This window comes from Bos taurus, chromosome 26, assembly GCF_002263795.3.
Source record: "Bos taurus isolate L1 Dominette 01449 registration number 42190680 breed Hereford chromosome 26, ARS-UCD2.0, whole genome shotgun sequence".
In the NCBI taxonomy this organism is placed as follows: domain Eukaryota; kingdom Metazoa; phylum Chordata; class Mammalia; order Artiodactyla; family Bovidae; genus Bos; species Bos taurus.
The window spans coordinates 14,282,129-14,303,031 of record NC_037353.1 but is presented as its reverse complement, the minus strand read 5'-3'; the positions used below and the strand labels follow the sequence as shown (position 1 = coordinate 14,303,031).

Here is a 20,903-nt window from a genome sequence, read left to right as displayed (position 1 = left end):
TATATGAATTCAGAAAAGTGGATTTCAAAAAGGAAGACATGAAAGCTAGCATCACCACTCTCTCCTCCAGAGCATTCCCAATTACAAATATATTATATGACTATAATGCAGGGTCCATCTAGGTAGCCAGATATTTTCACTAATTTGGGAGTCAAAAGAACTGCTCCTTTATGACACATCTCATACTAGCTGGGTCATTCTGGATGAGGATGATATAGCCTCTTTGAGTCTCAGTTTCCTTATGTGCAAAACAAGGATATCACATTTCCCATATCTATAAATGTTGGGTATTGCCTTCATCACACCAGTTAAACGGTATTCTCTTTCCTATATAATTAATTTGGTTATAGGAACCAATAGATGCTTGTTGCTCTCCATTACTGAGCATGATACCAATTTGCTATTGCATTCTTTAGGTAGATATAGTGGCTCAGATGGTAAAGAATCTGCCTACAATGCAGGAGAACAGGTTCAATCTCTGGGTCAGGAAGATCCTCTGGAGAAGGGAATGGCAACCCCACTACAGTATTCTCACCTGGAGAACCCCATGGACAGAGGACGCTGGTGGGCTCTGTACTGTAGTACATGGGGTCGCAAAGATTTGGACATGACTTAGTAACACTTTCATAGCATTATTTATTAATTCTCACTGATTTTGTTTGAATCTTCACTTTAAGCCTACTCAAGTAAAAACTATTAAGAATATTAGCTTTTTGACAAGTCAGTGAAATAAAGGAATATTATTTAGCCATTGGTAACCTGAGCAAGAGAGAAACTAAAATAAATAAGATCTAAACAACTAGAGAAAAAATAGAAGAGATACTGGTAAAACAGATTTAACAACAAACCTAAGGTGAGAACTGTATTTAGTCCCTGATTCAAACATACTAGCTAAAAACAGACATTTGGGTGACAATTTAGAAAATACTGATATGGGCTAGAGAACAGATACTATGGAATAGTATTAATTTTGTTAAGTGTGTTAAACAATGAAATGTCCTTATTGTTTTTAGAAACACCTAAGTAGTGAGGGATAAAATGCCATTATTTCTAGAGTTTGATTTAAAATAATTCAGCAAATAAAACAGCTTATTATGGAAAAAGCATTTATTATTGTTAAATCAAAATGCTGAAAATACAGGAGTTTCTTTTCCTATTACCTCTACTTTTATATATATTTGAAGATTTACATAATGAAATGTCAAAAAATATGTACCATCAAATTTATATCAACCTAACCCTAAATGTCCGGAGAAGGCAATGGCACCCCACCCTAGTACTCTTGCCTAGAAAATCCCATGGACGGAGGAGCCTGGTAGGCTGCAGTCCATGAGGTCGCTAAGAGTCGGACACGACTGAGCGACTTCACTTTCACTTTTCACTTTCATGCATTGGAGAAGGAAATGGCAACCCACTCCAGTGTTCTTGCCTGGAGAATCCCAGGGACGGGGGAGCCTGGTGGGTTGCCATCTATGGGGTCGCACAGAGTCAGACATGACTGAAGCGACTGAAAAAAAAAAAAAAAAAAAACCCTAAATGCCACTAAAATGGGCTTGCCTGGTGGCTTAGATGATTAAGAATCTGCATGCAATGTGGGAGACCTGGGTTCAATCCCTGGGTTGGGAACATCCCCTGGAGAAGGGAATGGCAACCCATTCCAGTATTCTTGCCTGGAGAATTCCATGGACAGAGGAGCCTGGCGGGCTACAGTCTATGGGGTCAGACACAACTGAACAACTAAAACTTTCCTTCTACTAAAATATATAAGCCTTCCAACAAGGTACTAGTCCAATAAAGAGTCACGGCCTATAAACCAAATAATGTTTCACAAAAATAGCTTTGAAAAAGATACATTTCTCATTAGTAAACTTACCTCCGGTGTAGTGACTCTGAAAATTTAAGGCTGGCATAAATAAATTCTTTAACTTGAATATAAATATGAGGCACTGACTGAGACATGGGCAATTTCTTTGGGAAAGGTTGCTGTTGGAAGAAAAAAGAAGTTGATATTATTTCTGAAATTTTAGAAAAAGATATCCTAAACACCTCAAAAATGTAAAAATTAAATTTACTTCACATCTGAATTAATAGTTAATACCTGCATTTTAAAGCCTACTGTTATATTTCAATGTTATTTTTTAGATTTTAAGGAGAACCAAAATATTTCTGAAGAAAAAAAATATGGCAATTTATCTGTTTCTTAAATCATATTATCAGACTTCTAACAAGCACAATACCTCTACGTGTTCTGATGATAAGTATCCTACAGAAGATACATAACTACCTGTTTCTTTGCAGCCATAATACAAGAGTCAGTTTGTTGTGAAAGTTATGGGCCAGGTTCCTGGCTTAGTGTCATCAAATAATTCTAAGACTCCCTTCATTTGTTTGAATTGATGTCAATTCAAGAAGGTACCCATTTCATTCCATAACTCTTAGAATACCTTACAGCAGCTTTCTGGCCTGTATACCATCAAACACCAGAATGCAGCTAATGGTTTACAGTGTGCTTCTTGGTTAAAATGCCTTAACAGCCAACATCCACTAGCAAATTCTCAGCCCTAAAAGGTAAAACTCTTGAGGATTTTTACTAAGAGCCCTCTATTTATACTTTATGAAATCTAATCTTTACTTTTATCTTCACATGAATTGCAACTTAGTTTACATCATTGAAAGTACTCTCACCAAGGTCACCAATGACCTAGTAAATGTTAAATCCATGTGAAATGCCGAGCTGGATGAAGCACAAGCTGGAATCAAGACTGCCAGGAGATATATCAATAACCTCAGATATGCAGATGACACCACCCTCATGGCAGAAGGTGAAGAAGAGCTAACAAGCCTCTTGATGAAAGTGAAAGAGGAGAATGAAAAAGTTGTCTTAAAACTCAACATTCAGAAAACTAAGATCATCTGGTCCCATCACTTCATGGCAAATAGATGGGGAAACAATGGAAACAGTGAGAGACTTTATTTTGGGGGGCTCCAAAATCACTGCAGGTGGCAACTGCATCCATGAAATTAAAAGACACTTGCTCCTTGGAGGGAAAGCTATGACCAACCTGGACAGCATATTAAAAAGCAGAGACATTACTTTGCCAACAAAGGTCCATCTAGTCAAAGCTATGGTTTTCCAGTAGTCATGTACGGATGTGAGATTTGAACTATAAAGAAGGCTGAGCACTGAAGAATTGATGCTTTTGAACTGCAGTGTTGGAGAAGACTCTTCAGAGTCCCTTGGACTGTCAGTAGATCCAACCAGTCCATCCTAAAGAAAATCAGTCCTGAATATTCACTGAAAGAACTGATGCTGAAGCTGAAACTCCTAATACTTTGGCCTTGGAAAAGCTCCTGATGCTGGAAAAGATTGAAAGCAGGAGGAGAAGGGGACGACACAGGATGAGATGGTTGGATGGCATCACCGGCTTGATGGACATGAGTTTGAGCAAGCTCCGGGAGTTGGTGATGGACAGGGAGCCCTGGCATGCTGCAGTCCATGGGGTCGCAAAGAGTTGAATATGACTGAGTGAGTGAACTGAACTGAATTGAACGAACTTTTCGTGTTAACTGATTTATCTGAAGAGTCTGACACAATGGGCCTCCTGCTTCTTAAATGACCTTTCCTTTTTTGGTATCTGTGACCTATACTGGTTTTCCTTTTATTTCTCTACCTTCTCTATATCTCCTCCTCTAGGTATGGTTCTATCCTATACCTTCTTTTCTTCTTACCATACATACTGTTTTTGGATAATGTCACCTACTCTCATCATGTGAGAGCCAATATCTCCCAAATCCACAATCTCGGCCCAATCTTTCTCCTGAAGTCCAAATGTGTGTATTAAGATACCACTGAACACGTCCATTTAGCTGTAACATTTGAGACATTCTCAACAGATCTCAAAGTGAAATAATCATCCCTTCTTTCTAAATCTGCTACTCTTTTATTTCCTATATTAGTGAATGCTTCCACCATCCAATGCAGAACCCTGGCTAGCATACTTGCCCCTCTATCTTCATCATCCCAAATAAGCAAATGATAATCAACTTCTGTCATCCTTATCTCTTAAATATCTCAAATCAAATTCCACAGCTATAACTCCCACTCAGGTCACCAATTTCTCTTGCCAAAATTACCAAAACAATCCCCAAGCTAGTCTCCCCACCTTACTCTTCTCCTATCCATTCTCCACACACTAGTCACAGAGATCTTTCTAAAACACAAATCCGATGAAGTATTTACTACTTGAAGACTGGTGGTGACTTCCTATAGCTGTCAGAGTAAAGGCTAAACTTCCTAACACTGTATAGAAGGTCTATTTATAGTCTGGCTGTTTCTACTTCATTTTTTGATCTTTATCTCTTGTACTTTATTACCCTGCCACTGATACTTTATACTATAGAATTACAGCTTTTTTTCCATTCTACTTGTCTTAATCCTTAGCATGGTCAACTTCTATGAATTGTAATTTCCCGTTTATTTTATCTATTCCTCTCTTGGCTACAAGTTCCTTGACAGTAGAGATGGAAAAACTAGCACATGGCACAGTGTCCATTAAACAGGAGGTAAATGATAAACCCATAAATGAACATTTATTCTTAGGTACCTCCAGCAGAAAGCAGCTTACAAAAAGTTGGTAGTAAAGACATTTGCAGAGAGCAGTCTCTCTAAAACTGGTAAGTTCAACCTTTCCAAATGTAGGGACTAAATTAGGAGGACTACAAAAATCAACTAAAGAGCTACCATTCTTTAAAATCACTTTATAAACATGGAAGAGATAACTCACTTTCAATTAATGCTTTGCACAATAATGAACAATATTAACTATTTCAAAGACATTTCAACAAGAATTTATTTTAATGACATTAAAGATAAAATGACTATGTTCTTATTTTAGCCAAAGGGTACTAGTTAAATTAGCACAGCTATCTGCAAAAATAGATATTTTTGCATGTATGTTCAGTCTTACTTTTCTCACTTGGTATTTCCACTGAAAATAGTAACTCAAGTTATTTGAAAGATAATTTTATATCTTTTAAAACTATTTTAATTGAAAATTATACTTAAGTTAGGAAAAAATAAGTATATACACAAACAACCAAGAGACTACTACAAAATAAGTTATGGGATTTCTAAGTTACCACATTTAAATTTTCCATGTGGCTTCTGCCTTAGTGATAGTTCTTTTAATGACAAATAATACACAAACCAATGAATACAATTCCTAACAAATTTAATCCTAAAATACCGTGGGATATACCCTACAAGCAAAGCCAAATATCCTTTTAACTATGAATCCATTTAGAATAGTTCAGTATAATTAGTAGAGATATTAGAGATTATTTAATTCAAAATTCTCATTAGACATTTAAGGCACAAATGCCCAAACAGGGTAAGTCACTCGCCCATAGTAAGCCACAGACAGATCCGGCACATGAATCCAGACCAAATCCAGTGCTATTTTTGCTGTTGTTTAGTCACTAAGCCATGTCCAACTCTTTTTTTTGGGGGGGGGGGGGATTTTTTTTTTAATTTTATTTTATTTTTAAACTTTACATAATTGTATTAGTTTTGCCAAATATCAAAATGAATCCGCCACAGGTATACATGTGTTCCCCATCCTGAACCCTCCCCCCTCCTCCCTCCCCATACCATCCCTCTGGGTCGTCCCAGTGTCTTTTGTGACCCCATAGGCTGCAGCCTGCCAGGCTCCCCTGTCCATTGGATTTCCCAGGCAAGAATCCTGGAGTAGATTGCATTTTCCTTCTCCATAGGATCTTCCTAACCCAGGGAACAGACCTGTGTCTCCTGCATTGGCAGGTGGATTCTTTATCACTGAGCCACCAGAGAAGCCTAGTGTTCTCTTTACAGATGCTATATCCTGAACACATTTATTACCAATAACTAAAACTAAACCAAGCCATGAGACAAAGTATATTCTTATAATATTTCCTGACATGGATCTTTGATTGGGGCTTCAAAAATACAGAAATAGAATAATTAATCTGGTCTTCTGTGTGTATTTAGAATACAATTAGGTATATGCAATGGCAGCATTAGCTATAATCTAAAAGCTATGCATTTAATTAATTGGTCCTATATTTAGTGACTGTTACACATAATTTGGAACCAGTCTGTTGTTCCATGTCCAGTTCTAACCGTTTTATAGGGTCGCAGAGTTGGACACAACTGAGCGACTGAACTGAACACATAATTTGAAGCTGGAGCTCCAATACTCCGGCCACCTGATGCGAAGAACTGACTCACTGGAAAAGACTCTGAAGCTGGAAAAGACTGAAGGCAAGAGGAGAAGGGGATGACAGAGAATGAGATGCTTGGATGGCATCACTGACTTGAGGGACATGAGTTTGAGCAAGCTCCAGGAGCTGATGATAGACAGGGAAGCCTGAAGTGCTGCAGTCCCTGGGGTCACAAAGAGTCAGACACAACTGAGCAATTGAACTGAAATGACACATAATTTGCTTTGTCTATGTATAAATGAATATAACATAGAATTTTAATAAAAATTTATTATATTTACATAAAAATTTACAGTCACAATTCACACAACTCACTGAGAATTCACTCTTGTTCATTATGAAGGGATAAAAATGTAGAAAAGAACTAAATTATAAAGTGTTGGAAAAATAACAAAAAAGATTAAGGGAAAATATCAAGAATGAGGAGAACTAAAAAGGTGATATGAGCAGGAAATATGATATCCTTTTCTCATAAGATCTAATTCTACCCAGAGATACTGGATTGGTACAAGCATGTGTGTTTTTGTGTGCATGCACACACACGGGCAATCAGGTATATTTACAGAATATTCTAATGCTGGAAGAAATTTCAGTATTTCAGCATTTCAGCAAAAGAAATTTCCTTTCTCTATCCTATCTTTTGTTCACATCCTAATTCCAAAAATATACATTCTTACTTCAGAAAAAAATCCAGATGACTATTACCTTCATACACCTCTTACTGAACCAAGACAAACTTTTTTACATGAGTACGTTTCTAGAAAAAAAAAATTAAAATTAAGATCTTTCACAGTAATGCAAATTTCATAGAAATTCTCTCTTTCCCTACAAAATTCTCTTATTCCTATAATCTACTCAACATGTTTAATTTGGAACCCACCCAACATTTGTAACACCTGCTCTGGGAATCCACCTAACATTTGGGACAACTGCTCCTAGTAGCCCCAGGAAAAGTCCCTTCTTAACCTCACCAAAATAACAGTAGTAGTAACATAATCTTTAAAAGTTAACAAAAACATAATTAATTTTCTCAAATAACACAACAGTAACAACAAAAGCCTCAAAAGAAGCTATTCTCACAATGTCAGGTTAATATAATGTATTACTGATTAATTTATTTTGAAGAAAATTCTTGAAGTAAGAACAAAGTTGTACCTTTTCAAGGTCTGGATCTTGAAAGGGAAATTTACTTATGATTGCTCTATATTCTTCTTCACTAACAATAGGGATGGGGCTATAATTATCTTCTTCAAAAATGTCCCTGTTAAGAAAGAAGACAGAATTGAAAATTTAATATTAGAAAATACACCAATAGAGTGCTATAGAACAATAAGAAAACCCAATAATTACAAAATAATTTTTTGTTTGTCAGTTAAGGGTATAAATAGGAAAACAGTGCCTAATCACTCAGAATTCTAAAATCCAGTATCAAATAAGTGTCTTTCAAAATTAACGTGTGATCCTCTTTCTACCTGTTTATTTTACATCCTTCAGTACTTCAATTCCTTAGAACAGTTCCCAACATGATATAGTCTGAATGAACTAACTACAACTAAAAATGAGTTGAAGAGTATCCCAGTCATATTTCTTAACAGGAACAACTCTCAAGTTCCATGTCTTTTGTGTTCTCTTTCCAACTAGATCATAAGCTCCTTGAAGATGAAAACAATGTCTTCCATTTGTCTGTCTCTCACAATGCTGTACTTAGAAAAGCAGCTTTTACACTTAGTAAGGCAGACACATTTACTACTCACCAAACATCTATGTGCTTTCCTTGCAAACAGGCAGTCATATGACTAGTTTCAGCCACTGGACTGTGAACACAAGCTACATGTGTTGCTTTAAGTCTAAAGCATTTATGAGCTAACTGTGTGATCCTCTGTCCCATGGTGACAGGAGAGACCCCCCCATGTCGAGAAAGTAGAATCACAGATGGCAAAAGCCTGAGTCGTGGACTACTAGACCCACTATAAACTTCTGTGTAAGTGAGAAATAAAATGCCTATGTTTATCCAATGAGATTTTGTGTACTTTTGTTAGTAGCTTAACTCAGCCTTACTAACATACCTGCTGTCCAATCAACTTCTTTATAATCAATAATTCAGTCTGATTAGTATTTCTTGAGCACCTATTATGTGCTAGTCTCTGGGCTAACTATAATGAAAACTCTCTACCCCCATGAAGATAAAAGCAAGATCTTTGTTCTCAAGCCTAATAGGAGAGAGAGATATGCAAACAGATTATGTTTATAATGATGTTATGCAGACAATAAATGAGGTACAAGTTTCAGATATAGGACAAAGGAAAAAAGCAACTAACTTTAACAGACTAGGTGGGGGATATCTCATGAGAAGTTTTGCAGAGAAGCTATGGGCTGTGTAGGGGTTTTACAGATAAAACGAAACACTTCTAATGAGATTATGGGAGAATAGCATTTCCAAAGGATGGACCATAACATGCAAAAACATAAGGCATGAAAAAGTACGACTGTGGGGAGGGGCTGAATAAAACCACAAGTATGCAGTATTACTGGAGTATAAAGTATGCAAGGGACATGGTTTAAAATAAGGCTGGGCAGGCGGACAAACTGAGACCCAGATTTTATCCTATAGGCAATGGAATATCATCTGAGGTTTTAGGCAGAGGAATATGATAGGAAGAATTTCACATAGTAGGAGGAAAAACAAAGAAAAAGACAATAATGAACAGAGAGAGGCCAGGTAGAAAGACTGAATGATCCAAATAAAGAGCGATGAGGATTTGAATTAAAGCTGTATTTGTGGAGGCAGAAAGGGAGTGGCAGAAACAGTTTTTAAGAAGTAGAATATATGGGACTTACAAACTAAATGAGGATTATGAGGGAAAGTATAATCCTAACGAATCTGTGGTTTCTAGATAAGGAAAATGGACAAATGATATATATCTCACCTCATCACAGACATCTGCAGAGGTAAGGAACATAAGAGAAGGATATGGTTTGGGCAGTACATAATGAATATCTAATTGATAAATGGCTCTGGCATCTTAATGAGAGGCTGGAAATAAGTCATGTACCTGTGGTGCAGCCATTGTGGAAAACAGAATAGAGGTTCCTCAAAATTATTTACCATATAATCCAGCAATTCCACTTCTGGGTATATGCCCAAAAGAACTGAAACAGGGACCCAAACAGATAACTGTTTGTCAGAGTTCACAGTGGCATTATTCATTAATTGTCAAAAGGTGAAGACAACCCAAATATCCATAAGTAGATGAATGGATAAATAAAACATGATACACACAATGGAGTATTATTTAGCCTTAAAAAAGGAATGATATTCTGACACATACTACTACACCATGGATAAACCTTGAAGACATTATGCTTAGTGAAATAAACCAGACAAAAACACCAAACAAATTCAGACACAACACCCAAACAATGTACAAACTACTTATATAAAGTAACTAGAGTAGTCAAATTCAAAGACAAAGTAGAATGGTGATTTCCGGGATGAACCAGAAGAAAAAGAGGTTGGGAAGGACTGTTTAATTGGTACAGAGTTTCAGTTTAGGAAGATAAGAAAGTTCTGGAGATGAACAGTAGTGATGGTTTCAACAGTGTGAACATACTTACTGTCACTGAACTATACATACATAAAAGGTTAAAATGGTCAATTTTAAGTTACACATATTTTACCACAATAAAAATATAATTATAAGCAATTTTATTGCTAAATGCAAAAACAATTACTTCATAATTTGTCAATTTTTTTCTTACATTAAGGTACCATGGCTTAGACTAACCTGAAAACTCCAGCCCATTTCTTAAGCAATGTTTCATTGTATTGATCTCTTATTTCAAATAAAAGGTCAAAAAGTCGATTCACTGGAAAACCATAACCCTAAAACACACACACACAAAGCAGATATACAAGTAAAATAATTAAAGATATTCATTTTTAAAAGTTCAGAATACTAGAGAACTGTTTGAAGTGATCACTATATCAAATTGTATGCCATCTCAATAGTATGAAAAAAAGATGTCCTTTTGCCTTTCTACTAAGTTGCACCAGTTAAAAAGAGTCTAGAAAGTTTTATGAAGCTGGAATTATTTTTCCATTTCTTCTCTCTCTTTTCAGTATGGATTACATTGTTAACCTTAAAAAGTATTACAAGTCAGAATTGAAGGAAAAGTTCAAGATCACTGATCCACATAACTGCATCTTGGGAAGCAGTCTCTAAATAAGATAGAAGAAAAAAAGAGAATACATGCTGTCTGAAACACTGTACTTTCAATTCAACGCTGACTTTGTGGTACAGGGAAAAATGATCAAATAGACACTCCAAAATTTTATTCCTTTGCAACTCCAAATCCACTGAAATCAAAACCATATTAGGACCAAACATTTCTGCTCACATCAGAGTTGTCCCTCTTCCCCTTCAAGGCTCACCTCTTCATCTTTGGTCTTGATCCTATCTCTTCCTGAAGGAACTGCTCCATGGATCAGCTACTCACTCTATTGCATTTTTAACTTCCACTACCTCCTTTCTCTTCACTAAATAAACTTGCTAAATTGCCTCCCATCTTTAAAACAAGAACAACTAAAGGGAACAAAAAAGTCCTCCTACAATTTTCTGTGCCCTGCAGCTGCCTCCTCTGTCCTTCCCTAGCCAAACCTACTACAATCTAATTCCCACCCCTATTGCTTTGTTGAAACTGCTGTCAATAATATCACGGAGTATCTCCTAAATAATTCTATGATCTCTCATTCTATCTTACTTCTGTCTCTTCTGCTTTTAACACCACTCTCTCTTTGTTCTCCTTTTATCTATGAGAAATCCTTCTGGATTCTTTTTCCTTCTATCTCCATCCTTCAATTTTTTCTTCTAGCTCTCTAGGGCAATTTCAAGTCAATTGACTTCAAACACACGTTCACTGACTATTCTCAATCTGTATCTCTAGCTAGACCTCTATAAATTCTAAATATTTAATTCCAACAGCTATTAGACATCTCCAGTCCACCAACAAGCACATTAAACTCATATCTTCCTACTAAACCAAGTGTTCTTCCTACTTCCTATTCCTGTTAATAGTTCTATCATCAATCCAATTTCTCAGGAAAGAAAACTAAATGTCATCTGCTACTGCTGCTGCTGCTAAGTCGCTTCAGTCGTGTCTGACTCTGTGCGACCCCAGAGACGGCAGCCCACCAGGCTCCTCTGTCCCTGGGATTCTCCAGGCAAGAACACTGGAGTGGTTGCCATTTCCTTCTCCAATGCATGAAAGTGAAAAGTGAAAGTGAAGTCGCTCAGTTGTTTAAATGCCCCCAAAACAAATATCTAACCACTCATCAGATTCTTTTGATTTTACCTCCTTTACAAATTTCATTCAAACCTATCATTTTTCTCCATCATCTACTACCTTTCTTTCTTCAGAAATCTTTCCAGTACCACTGTTTTATTTTAGGTCCTTAACATCCCCTGCCTAGATCACTGTAAAAGCTTTCTAAACTGAAATTCCAACCATCTGTCTCTCTCAACTCACTCTATTGCCAATTCATAAAATTATCATCTAAAAGTGCAAAGCTGATCATACCATTCCCCTAGAGGAGGCTTACTAAAGCCTCACAAAACATGCCACAATCTGGCTAAAACTACCTAATCAGTTTTTATTACCACTCTCTACCCTTCTTTGCTTACATTTAAACATTACAATTTCTAACATCACAAAGCTGGTCAGCCAGTTTCATGCCCATCATACTATTTGTTGTTGTCATTCAGTTGCCAAGTCCTGTCCTACTCTTCGTGACCCTATGGACTGCAGCACACCAGGCTTCCCTATCCTTCACCATCTCTCGGAGTTTGCCGAAGTTCATGTCCACTGAATCAGTGATGTCATCCAACCATCTCATTCCCTGTCGCCCTCTTCTCCTTCTGCCTTCAATCCTTCCCAGCATCAGGGTCTTTTCCAATGAGTCAGCTGTTTGCATCAGGGGGCCAAAGTACACCATACTATACTATGGTGAGACAGTATAGTCAGTTACCTATAACTGACACACGCTATTTGCCTGTCATTAATGCCTCTTCCTTCATATCTACTTGCTGAACTCACATTTCCTTCAAAATCCAGCTCACATTTCAACTTTCCATATAACCCTTCCCAACTCCTGGAATCAAAGTTATCATTCTATCTTCCAAGAACCCAAAGTTCTTTAATATATTACTAAATTAGTATGTCTTATTATACATCTTATTTGTTTACAACTGAATTTCTTAAATCCAAGAATCTTTATGTCCCTATTGTTATACTGATTTATATATCTATATTATCTAGCTGTTAGCACATAGCAGGTGCTCAAAAAAGGTTAATGAATGAATTGATAAATGCTTGCTTTTCATTTGCTTAATAGGCAATAAGCAGAACTATGAACATGCTATGTTGTGTTTTGATTTTTCACTTTATTGTTTAGTTAGCTTTGTTTTAGGTGATGAAATAGTAACATTTTAAAAAGAAAAATTCCCTTAGGATGGTAAAGTACCAATTTTTAAAATGAACTATTGTGCAATATGCTTTAAGATTAATTAGAAAAGATCATTCTTAATTCTCTCAACTTTTCAATTACTAAGTACAACTTAAAAAGCCAGCATTTATTTAATTCAATGTAAGATCTACCTAATAATCAGCTTGTCAATTTACAGCAAAATGAAAATATGGCACGATTTCTAAATAAGCAAGAACTGATTTGTTTTCCTCAACTTTATTTCAAAGCAGTAAGATCAGAAAGGTATATTTACAATCCATCAATGTTACTTTTTTAATGCCTCTGTAACCTGAATATTGCCTACTACTCTTTGATTCTCTGCAGAGTTCCTTGGAACCATACCAAATACTTAATCTAAAACCGAAATCTACAGTTGTACTCAAAATGCCAATTCAAGAACAGTCTGTACGGTTTTTAAAAGAGAGATAAAGAGTTTACACCAGAATATAAATCAATGCTGCTACTGATATCAATCAATGCTGCTATTGTTATCAAAAACAAAAACCAACTGAGCTAAATTTTGTACTTTAGTGACGTAGTTGATCTACATTCTGACAGAAATTTCTTTTCATTATTGATCCATAACAAACAATTTGTTGACCTGGGGTCCCCAGACCATATTTTGAGTAGCAATGCTTTGAGTAAATAAGGACAGCAAAACTCCAAGTTACTTAAAAATAGTCCCCAAATATTAAGGCAGTCTTTAATAAAATTACTAAAGTTTTTTTGCAGAGAGATCAGTATTATAGGTACATTAGTCACAAAATTTATGAAAGAAAAAAAGTCCCAAATTATTCTGGTTTTATAAGCTGTAAAAACTAATGAAGATATAAGGCAATAAAATAATTTACTAAATGAGCTTGTGATATTATCTCCTTAGGTTTAAGAATAAAATAGATAAAATAATAAAAAATATTATTCTAGGATGGACTCCTGTGATAAAACAAATAGTTTAGCATTTCCTAAAAGTAAAGGTCACTCAGGTGTATCCAACTCTTTGCGACCCCATGGATTATACAGTCCATGGAATTCTCCAGAACAGCATACTGGAGTGGGTAGCCTTTCCCTTCTCCATGGGGATCTTCCTAACCCAGGGATCGAACCCAAGTCTCCCACATTACAGGCAGATTCTTTACCAACTAAGGCACAAGGGAAGCCCCAGCATTTCCTAAAGCACTTTATATGAACCTCTACATCGAAAAGATACTCTAAGGGAAAAAAAAGATTTAAGAGTCAGATATGTTGGGAAAATGCTACATAATCACCTTACCTTTGGAAATGTATGCTATAAACTTGCTTCTAGCAGAAAAATCTCTTTTACTTCACTCCGCATTTTCTAAACATTTTTGACCATACAACTAGTATCACACTTTGGAAAACGTTGGTCTATATTTCACAAAAAGTTATTCCAGCTCTAACAATCCCATAAATTTAAGCATGGTTGAAAACTTATCAACCAATCAAACATCTATCAATCAATCAAACATCAAAAATCCCATAAGTTTAAGCATGAAAACTTAATCAATTCTTTATTATCTGTGATCAAAAATGAGGGACAAGTTCAAAACTTTGATATTGATAACCACAAAGACAATGAGTTTTCAGACAATTCAGTTTTAATCTTATGTTAAAAAGAAAAAAACTCCAAAATGCAAAGTAAAGTGATCTGCTTACAGTCATAGCACACTTGAAATTAGGAAGGAAATGAGTACATACAGCTTTCAAACTAGCGTTTATTTTCATATACCGCATCACATTTAAAACTCAAAACAATTCTGAAAACTAGTAATTAATAAATTCACTTTCACAAATGAGGATCTGAAGTTCAGAAAACGTGTAAGCATACAATTAGTCAACAGCAAAAGCTGAACATAAACTCGGGTCTTTGTGATTCCACAGCTCACGTTCACTCTCCTCAGGCAGAACTTTAATATTCTAATTTCTAGTTCAGGGTTTTTCCCATTACATTGCGTACTTTTTTTTAACTGCAAAAATACTATATCTACTCCAACAGAATGACCAATATTTTAAAAGATGGTAATATTCCCTGATCTCTGTCCAAGCTTCATAATCAGGAAAGCAGTAGTATGAAAAGTTCTAAATGATAGGAGAATATCAATACATAAGTAAACATTTGATTATTGCTAATTTACTACCATTAAGCCACAATACAAGAAATGAGTATGGTCTACACTATATTTTGAATAGTTTTATGTGCTCAAATAGCCATTAACTGAATATCAGATTATCACCCACCTGTAGAGTATCTGCAAATATTACAATGAGATTCTTCAGCTCCAGAACAAGATCAGGATCGGTGCAATAAGACTGGGAGAATGAAGGGTAAGTGGGGGTAGAAACACAAACAAACACACATACACACACACCAGAGTCACTTGGTTAAAAATTAAGAAATAAAACTTGAAAATTCTTCCTTAAATTTGCTTGACTTACAATAAATTTCAAGTCTTGATTATCAGATTCACATTTGACTTCCTCTATTCACTAAAAAATTATTAGGGAAAGATCATGACATGACAAACCACTTTAGGTACTATATGAAAAGAAATTTTCCTGAAATTTGCACACACTTACTTTGGTCAAAGCAATGATGCTTGTATTTCCAAAAAAGTCTTTAGATTTTAAAGAACTAGTTATTTCAAATTGAAAAAATGGTTTATATTTCTACTTTTCAATTATTTATTTATTCTATTATAAAAGAGATGCAATCAATTATATTTTTCTAAGTGACAATTTAAGTATTTTCTTAGTAATCCATCAAAGGAAAATAATTAATTTCAAAAGGATAGTGAAATTCACTCGTGCTCCCTTAATAGCATTTAGTAAGATTGTAAATATGATATATTGCATTTAATATAATACGATTTCATACACGATGTCATGAAATCAATAGGGAGCATACTACAATATTACATATTCTTAGCTGGTCAGAATATAAACCATGATAAAATATAATGTTCTTTATTATACATGATAGAAAAAGTTGTAGTTCATTGGACAAATAGTGTACCCAGAATCTATGTCCCTGACAAGTAAAAATAAAATGTATTTATAATCTAAGTATCACTTAAACTAATAATCTTTCTTCAAAATATTTTCAATCTCTATTCTCAATAACAAAATTTTAAATAATAGATTATAAAATTTTAAGTTTGGGGAGATTTTACTGAAGGCAAACTTCCAAAACTATCTTAAGAAAAAGTGCACACTAAGAAATTATTAATTTCATTAGTCCTTATAACATAATTTTTACTTCCACAAAAGGCATATTATAAAAATATTTTATCATTTTACCCTTCTTCATAAAAAAGTTTTCATTACCTAAAGATTCACTACTCCAAATGAGTTTAAATTTTGACAACTGCACATTATTTTTAGGACATTTATAAGTGTACTACTGCAAATAAGCTATAAACATTCAAGAACAAGTTCTATTGAGTTTTAATGGTGGAGTTTATTTTGGAAACAAAGAATGTGGAATGATAATTAAAAACCCTTTCTTCATGGTGCTTTTCAGTGATCTAATGAAGAGGTCAGTTGAGACTAATGAGAACAGCATAATTCTCCATCTTCTATAATGCTGGACTGAAAGTGTCTTCAGAAGCCCCAGTCAGTTGCAAAATCACAGCTCAATATTACCACACAAACAAAAGCCTAACATTACTGCCTCCAAATCTGACAATTTTCAAAAAAATGTAGAACTAATGAAGGTACAACTTTCTTTTGACACTATCCAATTCATAAGTTCTTGAAGTAACTGAATTAAAAATTTAGTAACATAAATTATCTAACTTACTGAATGAGCTCTAAGGACAGCAATTATCTTTGAGAGGGCCATGTTCCAAAGTTCATCAGTGTATGCCCTGGTTACTAATCCTTGGGTCACATGTAAAATGTGATCTTCCACCACAAAGAACCTAAAAACAGCAATTGCAAAATAACGAGTTGAAACAAAATTCAAACCTAAATAGAAAATAATTAGTTTTGACATTTAACACAGTATCAAAATAATATTTGTTGCCATATTAGATACATACCCTACAATTTGAGTGAAATATCTTCTATAGCCATCAACTGTTTCATGCTGTAAATGAAAAATAAAAATCAATTTAAAACAATAGATATCAGTAACATAAAAGTAGTTGCAAATCAGTACAACATTTGTTAACAAATACTTATTGAGAGTCTACTATAAGCATATATTTTAAGGCACAAGGGATACACTGGTAAATAACAAAAAGTCCTTACCCTCATGGAATTTGCATTCAAAAAGAGACAAAATAAGCAAATTAAAAAGTCAGAACCTTCATCTCAGTAAGCTAATTCAATCCACTATCATCTCTCACTAGTCCTATTACATCCTTCTCCTACCTAGCCTTCCAAGCTTTCAGGCTTGTTTCCTCAGTCTATTCTCCAGACAGCTGCCAGAACAATACTTTTCAAAATTAATCAAATAAATATATCGTTTCCTAAACACCTTCTAATGATTTTTTTATCTGATTCATAATAAAAGTCAAATTCCTCTGAAATGGTCTACAATTTCCTATTGTTCATAATTTTAACAAAAAGAAAATATTTGATTATTTGAATTTCGTAAGAGCTTATTACATAAAATATTTCAATTAAGTTCAAATATTGTATTTTATTTCATGAAAGTGATCAAAATTTTCAAACATCTGGATTTTTTTTCAGGGAGGAGGCTGTTATTACACTTTTGGCTTAAAAATACTATGATCAGGGAATAGAGTCTACATGACACAAAAGTTGGATATGTCTTGATACCTGCTTTATAACATAGTATGTTGTCACACTTTACAGTGCTCAATATGTACTCTTAAAAAGTGTTTTTACAGGTGTGAAACAGAATTCTTTTTTTTTTTTTTTTGGCTGTGCTGCATGGCTTCTGGGATCTTAGTTCCTCAATCAGGGATCAAACTGGGCCCATGGCAGTGAAAGTACTGAGTCTTAACCACCGGACCACCAGTCTATTCAGTTCAGTTCCGGTCAGTCACTCAGTCAGGTCCAACTCTTGGCGACCCCATGAACAGCAGCATGTCAGGCCTCCCTGTCCATCACCAACTCCCAGAGTTCACCCAAACTCGTGTCCATTGAGTCGGTGATGCCATCCAACCATCTCATCCTCTGTCATCCCCTTCGCCTCCTGCCCTTAATCTTTCCCAGCATCAGGGTCTTTTCAAATGAGTCACCTCTTAGCATGAGGTGGCCAAAGTACTGGAGCTTCAGCTTCAACATCAGTCCTTCCAATGAACACCCAGGCCTGATCTCCTTTAGGATGGACTAGTTGGATCTCCTTGTAGTCCAAGGGACTCTCAAGAGTCTTCTCCAACACCACAGTTCAAAAGCATCAATTCTTCTGCACTCAGCTTTCTTTTTTGTTTTTAATTTTATTTTTAAACTTTACATAATTGTGTTAGTTTTGCCAAATATCAAAATGAATCCGCCACAGGTATACATGTGTTCCCCATCCTGAACCCTCCTCCCTCCTTCCTCCCCATACCATCCCTCTGGGTCGTCCCAGTGCACTAGCCCTAAGCATCCAGTATCGTGCATCGAACCTGGACTGGCAACTCGTTTCTTACATGATATTTTACATGTTTCAGCTTTCTTTATAGTCCAACTCTCACATCCATACATGACCACTGGAAAAACCACAGCCTTCACTAGACGGCCCTTTGTAGACAAAGTAATGTCTCTGCTTTTGAATACGCTGTCTAGATTGGTCATAACTTTCCAAGGAGTAAGCGTCTTTTAATTTCATGGTTGCAATCACCATCTGCAGTGATTTTGGAGCCCAAAAAGATAAAGTCTGCCACTGTTTCCCCATCTATTTGTCATGAAGTGATGGGACCGGATGCCATGATCTTAGTTTCCTGAATGTTGAGCTTTAAGTCTATTAGATAAGCCTATTATTAAACATGTTCTGTATTCTTACTGCTATTCTGTCTAATGGCTTATAAGATACTGAAGCATCCACAATGCTTATGGATTTTTTAATTTACCCTTTTAGTTGCAGCAATTTTGCTTTAAATACTTTAAGTCAATGTTATCAAGTACTTATAGATTCAAATTAACATTTTTTATCAGCTCTAAGATGAATTTTTTATAACTTAAGCTTTTTAAATTATATTTAACTATATACTGTTTCTATTCTTCTAATTGTTACAGAAATTACATTATGCATACTTAAATAATCAAACTCTAAAATTAATTAATAATTTTATTCTTTTCTGGATAATTCCAAAACAGTTCAGTTTCAATAACTTCCTAATATTTACTCTATTCACCCTAATATTTATGCTATTGTTATTGTGCATTTTGACTCTATCTCGTTTTAAAGATAAGATTCTATCTTGTTTTAAATTCTATCCATAATACTGTATTAATATTATTTTCTATAGTCAACACAGGTTTATCCTCATATTTATACTTTCTTTGCTATTCATTTCTTTTAGAATCTCATTTTTTCCATTTGGCATCACTTTCTTTTTGACTACAGTCTTTTCTTTCCTTCTAAGGGTATCTCGGTAACAAATTCTCCTCCTCTTTGTCTGAAAATGTCTTTGTCCTTGTTCCACTGAATAGAGAATCTCGGGTAGAAAGTTGTTTTCCTTCAGCATTGAAAATACTCCACTGTCTTGTTTACTTGAAAATAACCTCTTCTCTCTGGGTATTTTTAAGGTCTTCTCTTATCTTTGTTTTTAAAGTTAAATTTATTGTTATAATTTACATAAAGCAAATTTTACATATGAGAGTCTAATGAGTTTCAACAAATATAGACATTTGTGAAACCACACCAAAATCAAGATAGAGAATATTTCTACCTCATAACAAAGTTCCCCTTATGCCCCTTTGTAGTGAATCACTCTGCCCAATCCCTAACCCTTCACCACTGATCCCATTCTATCTTATAGTTTTGCCTTTTCAAAAATGTCATATAACACAAATTACACTATATGTAATTTTTTTGTATCTGAATTTTTTCACTTCCAGTAATGCTTTTAAGATTTATCCATGTCAAGAGGATCCTGAGATACACCAAATATGGACTGTGAACCAGGCAAATCAAAATGACTGGCCAAAGGAAACCCAGAAGAAATGCCTGATATAAGTGATTTCAATTGCCACGAGACAGTGACTCAGGGACCCTCTCTGTGAGCTCACCTGTGTATCTGTCCACACATACTATACTCCTTTTCCTCCTAATAAACACTTTACTTGTTTAAAAAAAAAAAGGATTTATCCATGTTATTGCATGTATCAGTTCCCTTTCTACTGCTAAGTATATAACATTCCATTATGTAGAGATACAACAATTTGTTTATCTATTCACTACCTCATAGACATTTGAAATGTTTCTAGTTTCTGGTATTTATGAATAAAGTTACTATGTTGCTAAGTCGCGTCAGTCATATCCGACTGTGCGACCCCACAGAAGGCAGCCCAACAGGCTCCCTCGTCCCTGGGATTCTCCAGGCAAGAACACTGGAGTGGGTTGCCATTTCCTTCTCCAATGCGTGAAAGTGAAAAGTGAAGGTGAAGTCACTCAAGCAGCCCAACAGGCTCCTCCGTCCATGGGATTCTCCAGGCAAGAGTACTGGAGTGGGAATAAGCCACTATGTAGATACATTTTCAATTCTTATGGGTAAAAACTTAGGAGTGGGATTTCTGGGTCATATGATAAGTATTTGCTTAACATTATAACAAACTGTCTAACTATTTTCCAAATAGTTACAATTGGTACAACAGTCATATCTATCAGAAGCCTATGAGAGTTCAAGTTGCTCTCTGTGATATTGTCTAGATAATTTCTTCAGGTCAACTAAGAGAATTCATCAACTGTTAAAAGTTGTTCACAAAATTTTTCATTTTGGCTCATATATCTTTACTAGGTGTTCTACTTGATTTTTTTCACTTTTTTTTGGTAATTTCTTTATAGTTTATGGCTCCCTATTGAGAAGGGCAAGCTTTTCTTTCTTTAAATATAATACTGTTATTTTATATAAAATACTGTTATTTTATATTCTATGCCTAATAACTCAAATATTGAAAGTCTTTTACAATTTATTTCTGTTGTCAATAT

The 20,903-nt window shown here is 35.1% G+C and overlaps 1 protein-coding gene across 10 annotated transcripts in view; it reads right to left on the bottom strand.

Annotated features, from left to right (window-relative positions):
- EXOC6 (exocyst complex component 6) overlaps positions 1–20,903 on the bottom strand; it is a 190,121-nt gene that overhangs the window by 98,714 nt on the left and 70,504 nt on the right. For all 10 annotated transcript variants that reach the window (XM_059881805.1, XM_059881806.1, XM_024985548.2 and 7 more), the window contains 6 exon segments: positions 16,840–16,886; positions 16,599–16,719; positions 15,038–15,109; positions 10,044–10,141; positions 7,414–7,519; positions 1,874–1,983 (listed from right to left, as the gene is read on the bottom strand). In XM_059881805.1, the coding sequence (XP_059737788.1) occupies positions 1,874–1,983; positions 7,414–7,519; positions 10,044–10,141; positions 15,038–15,109; positions 16,599–16,719; positions 16,840–16,886 (554 nt within the window).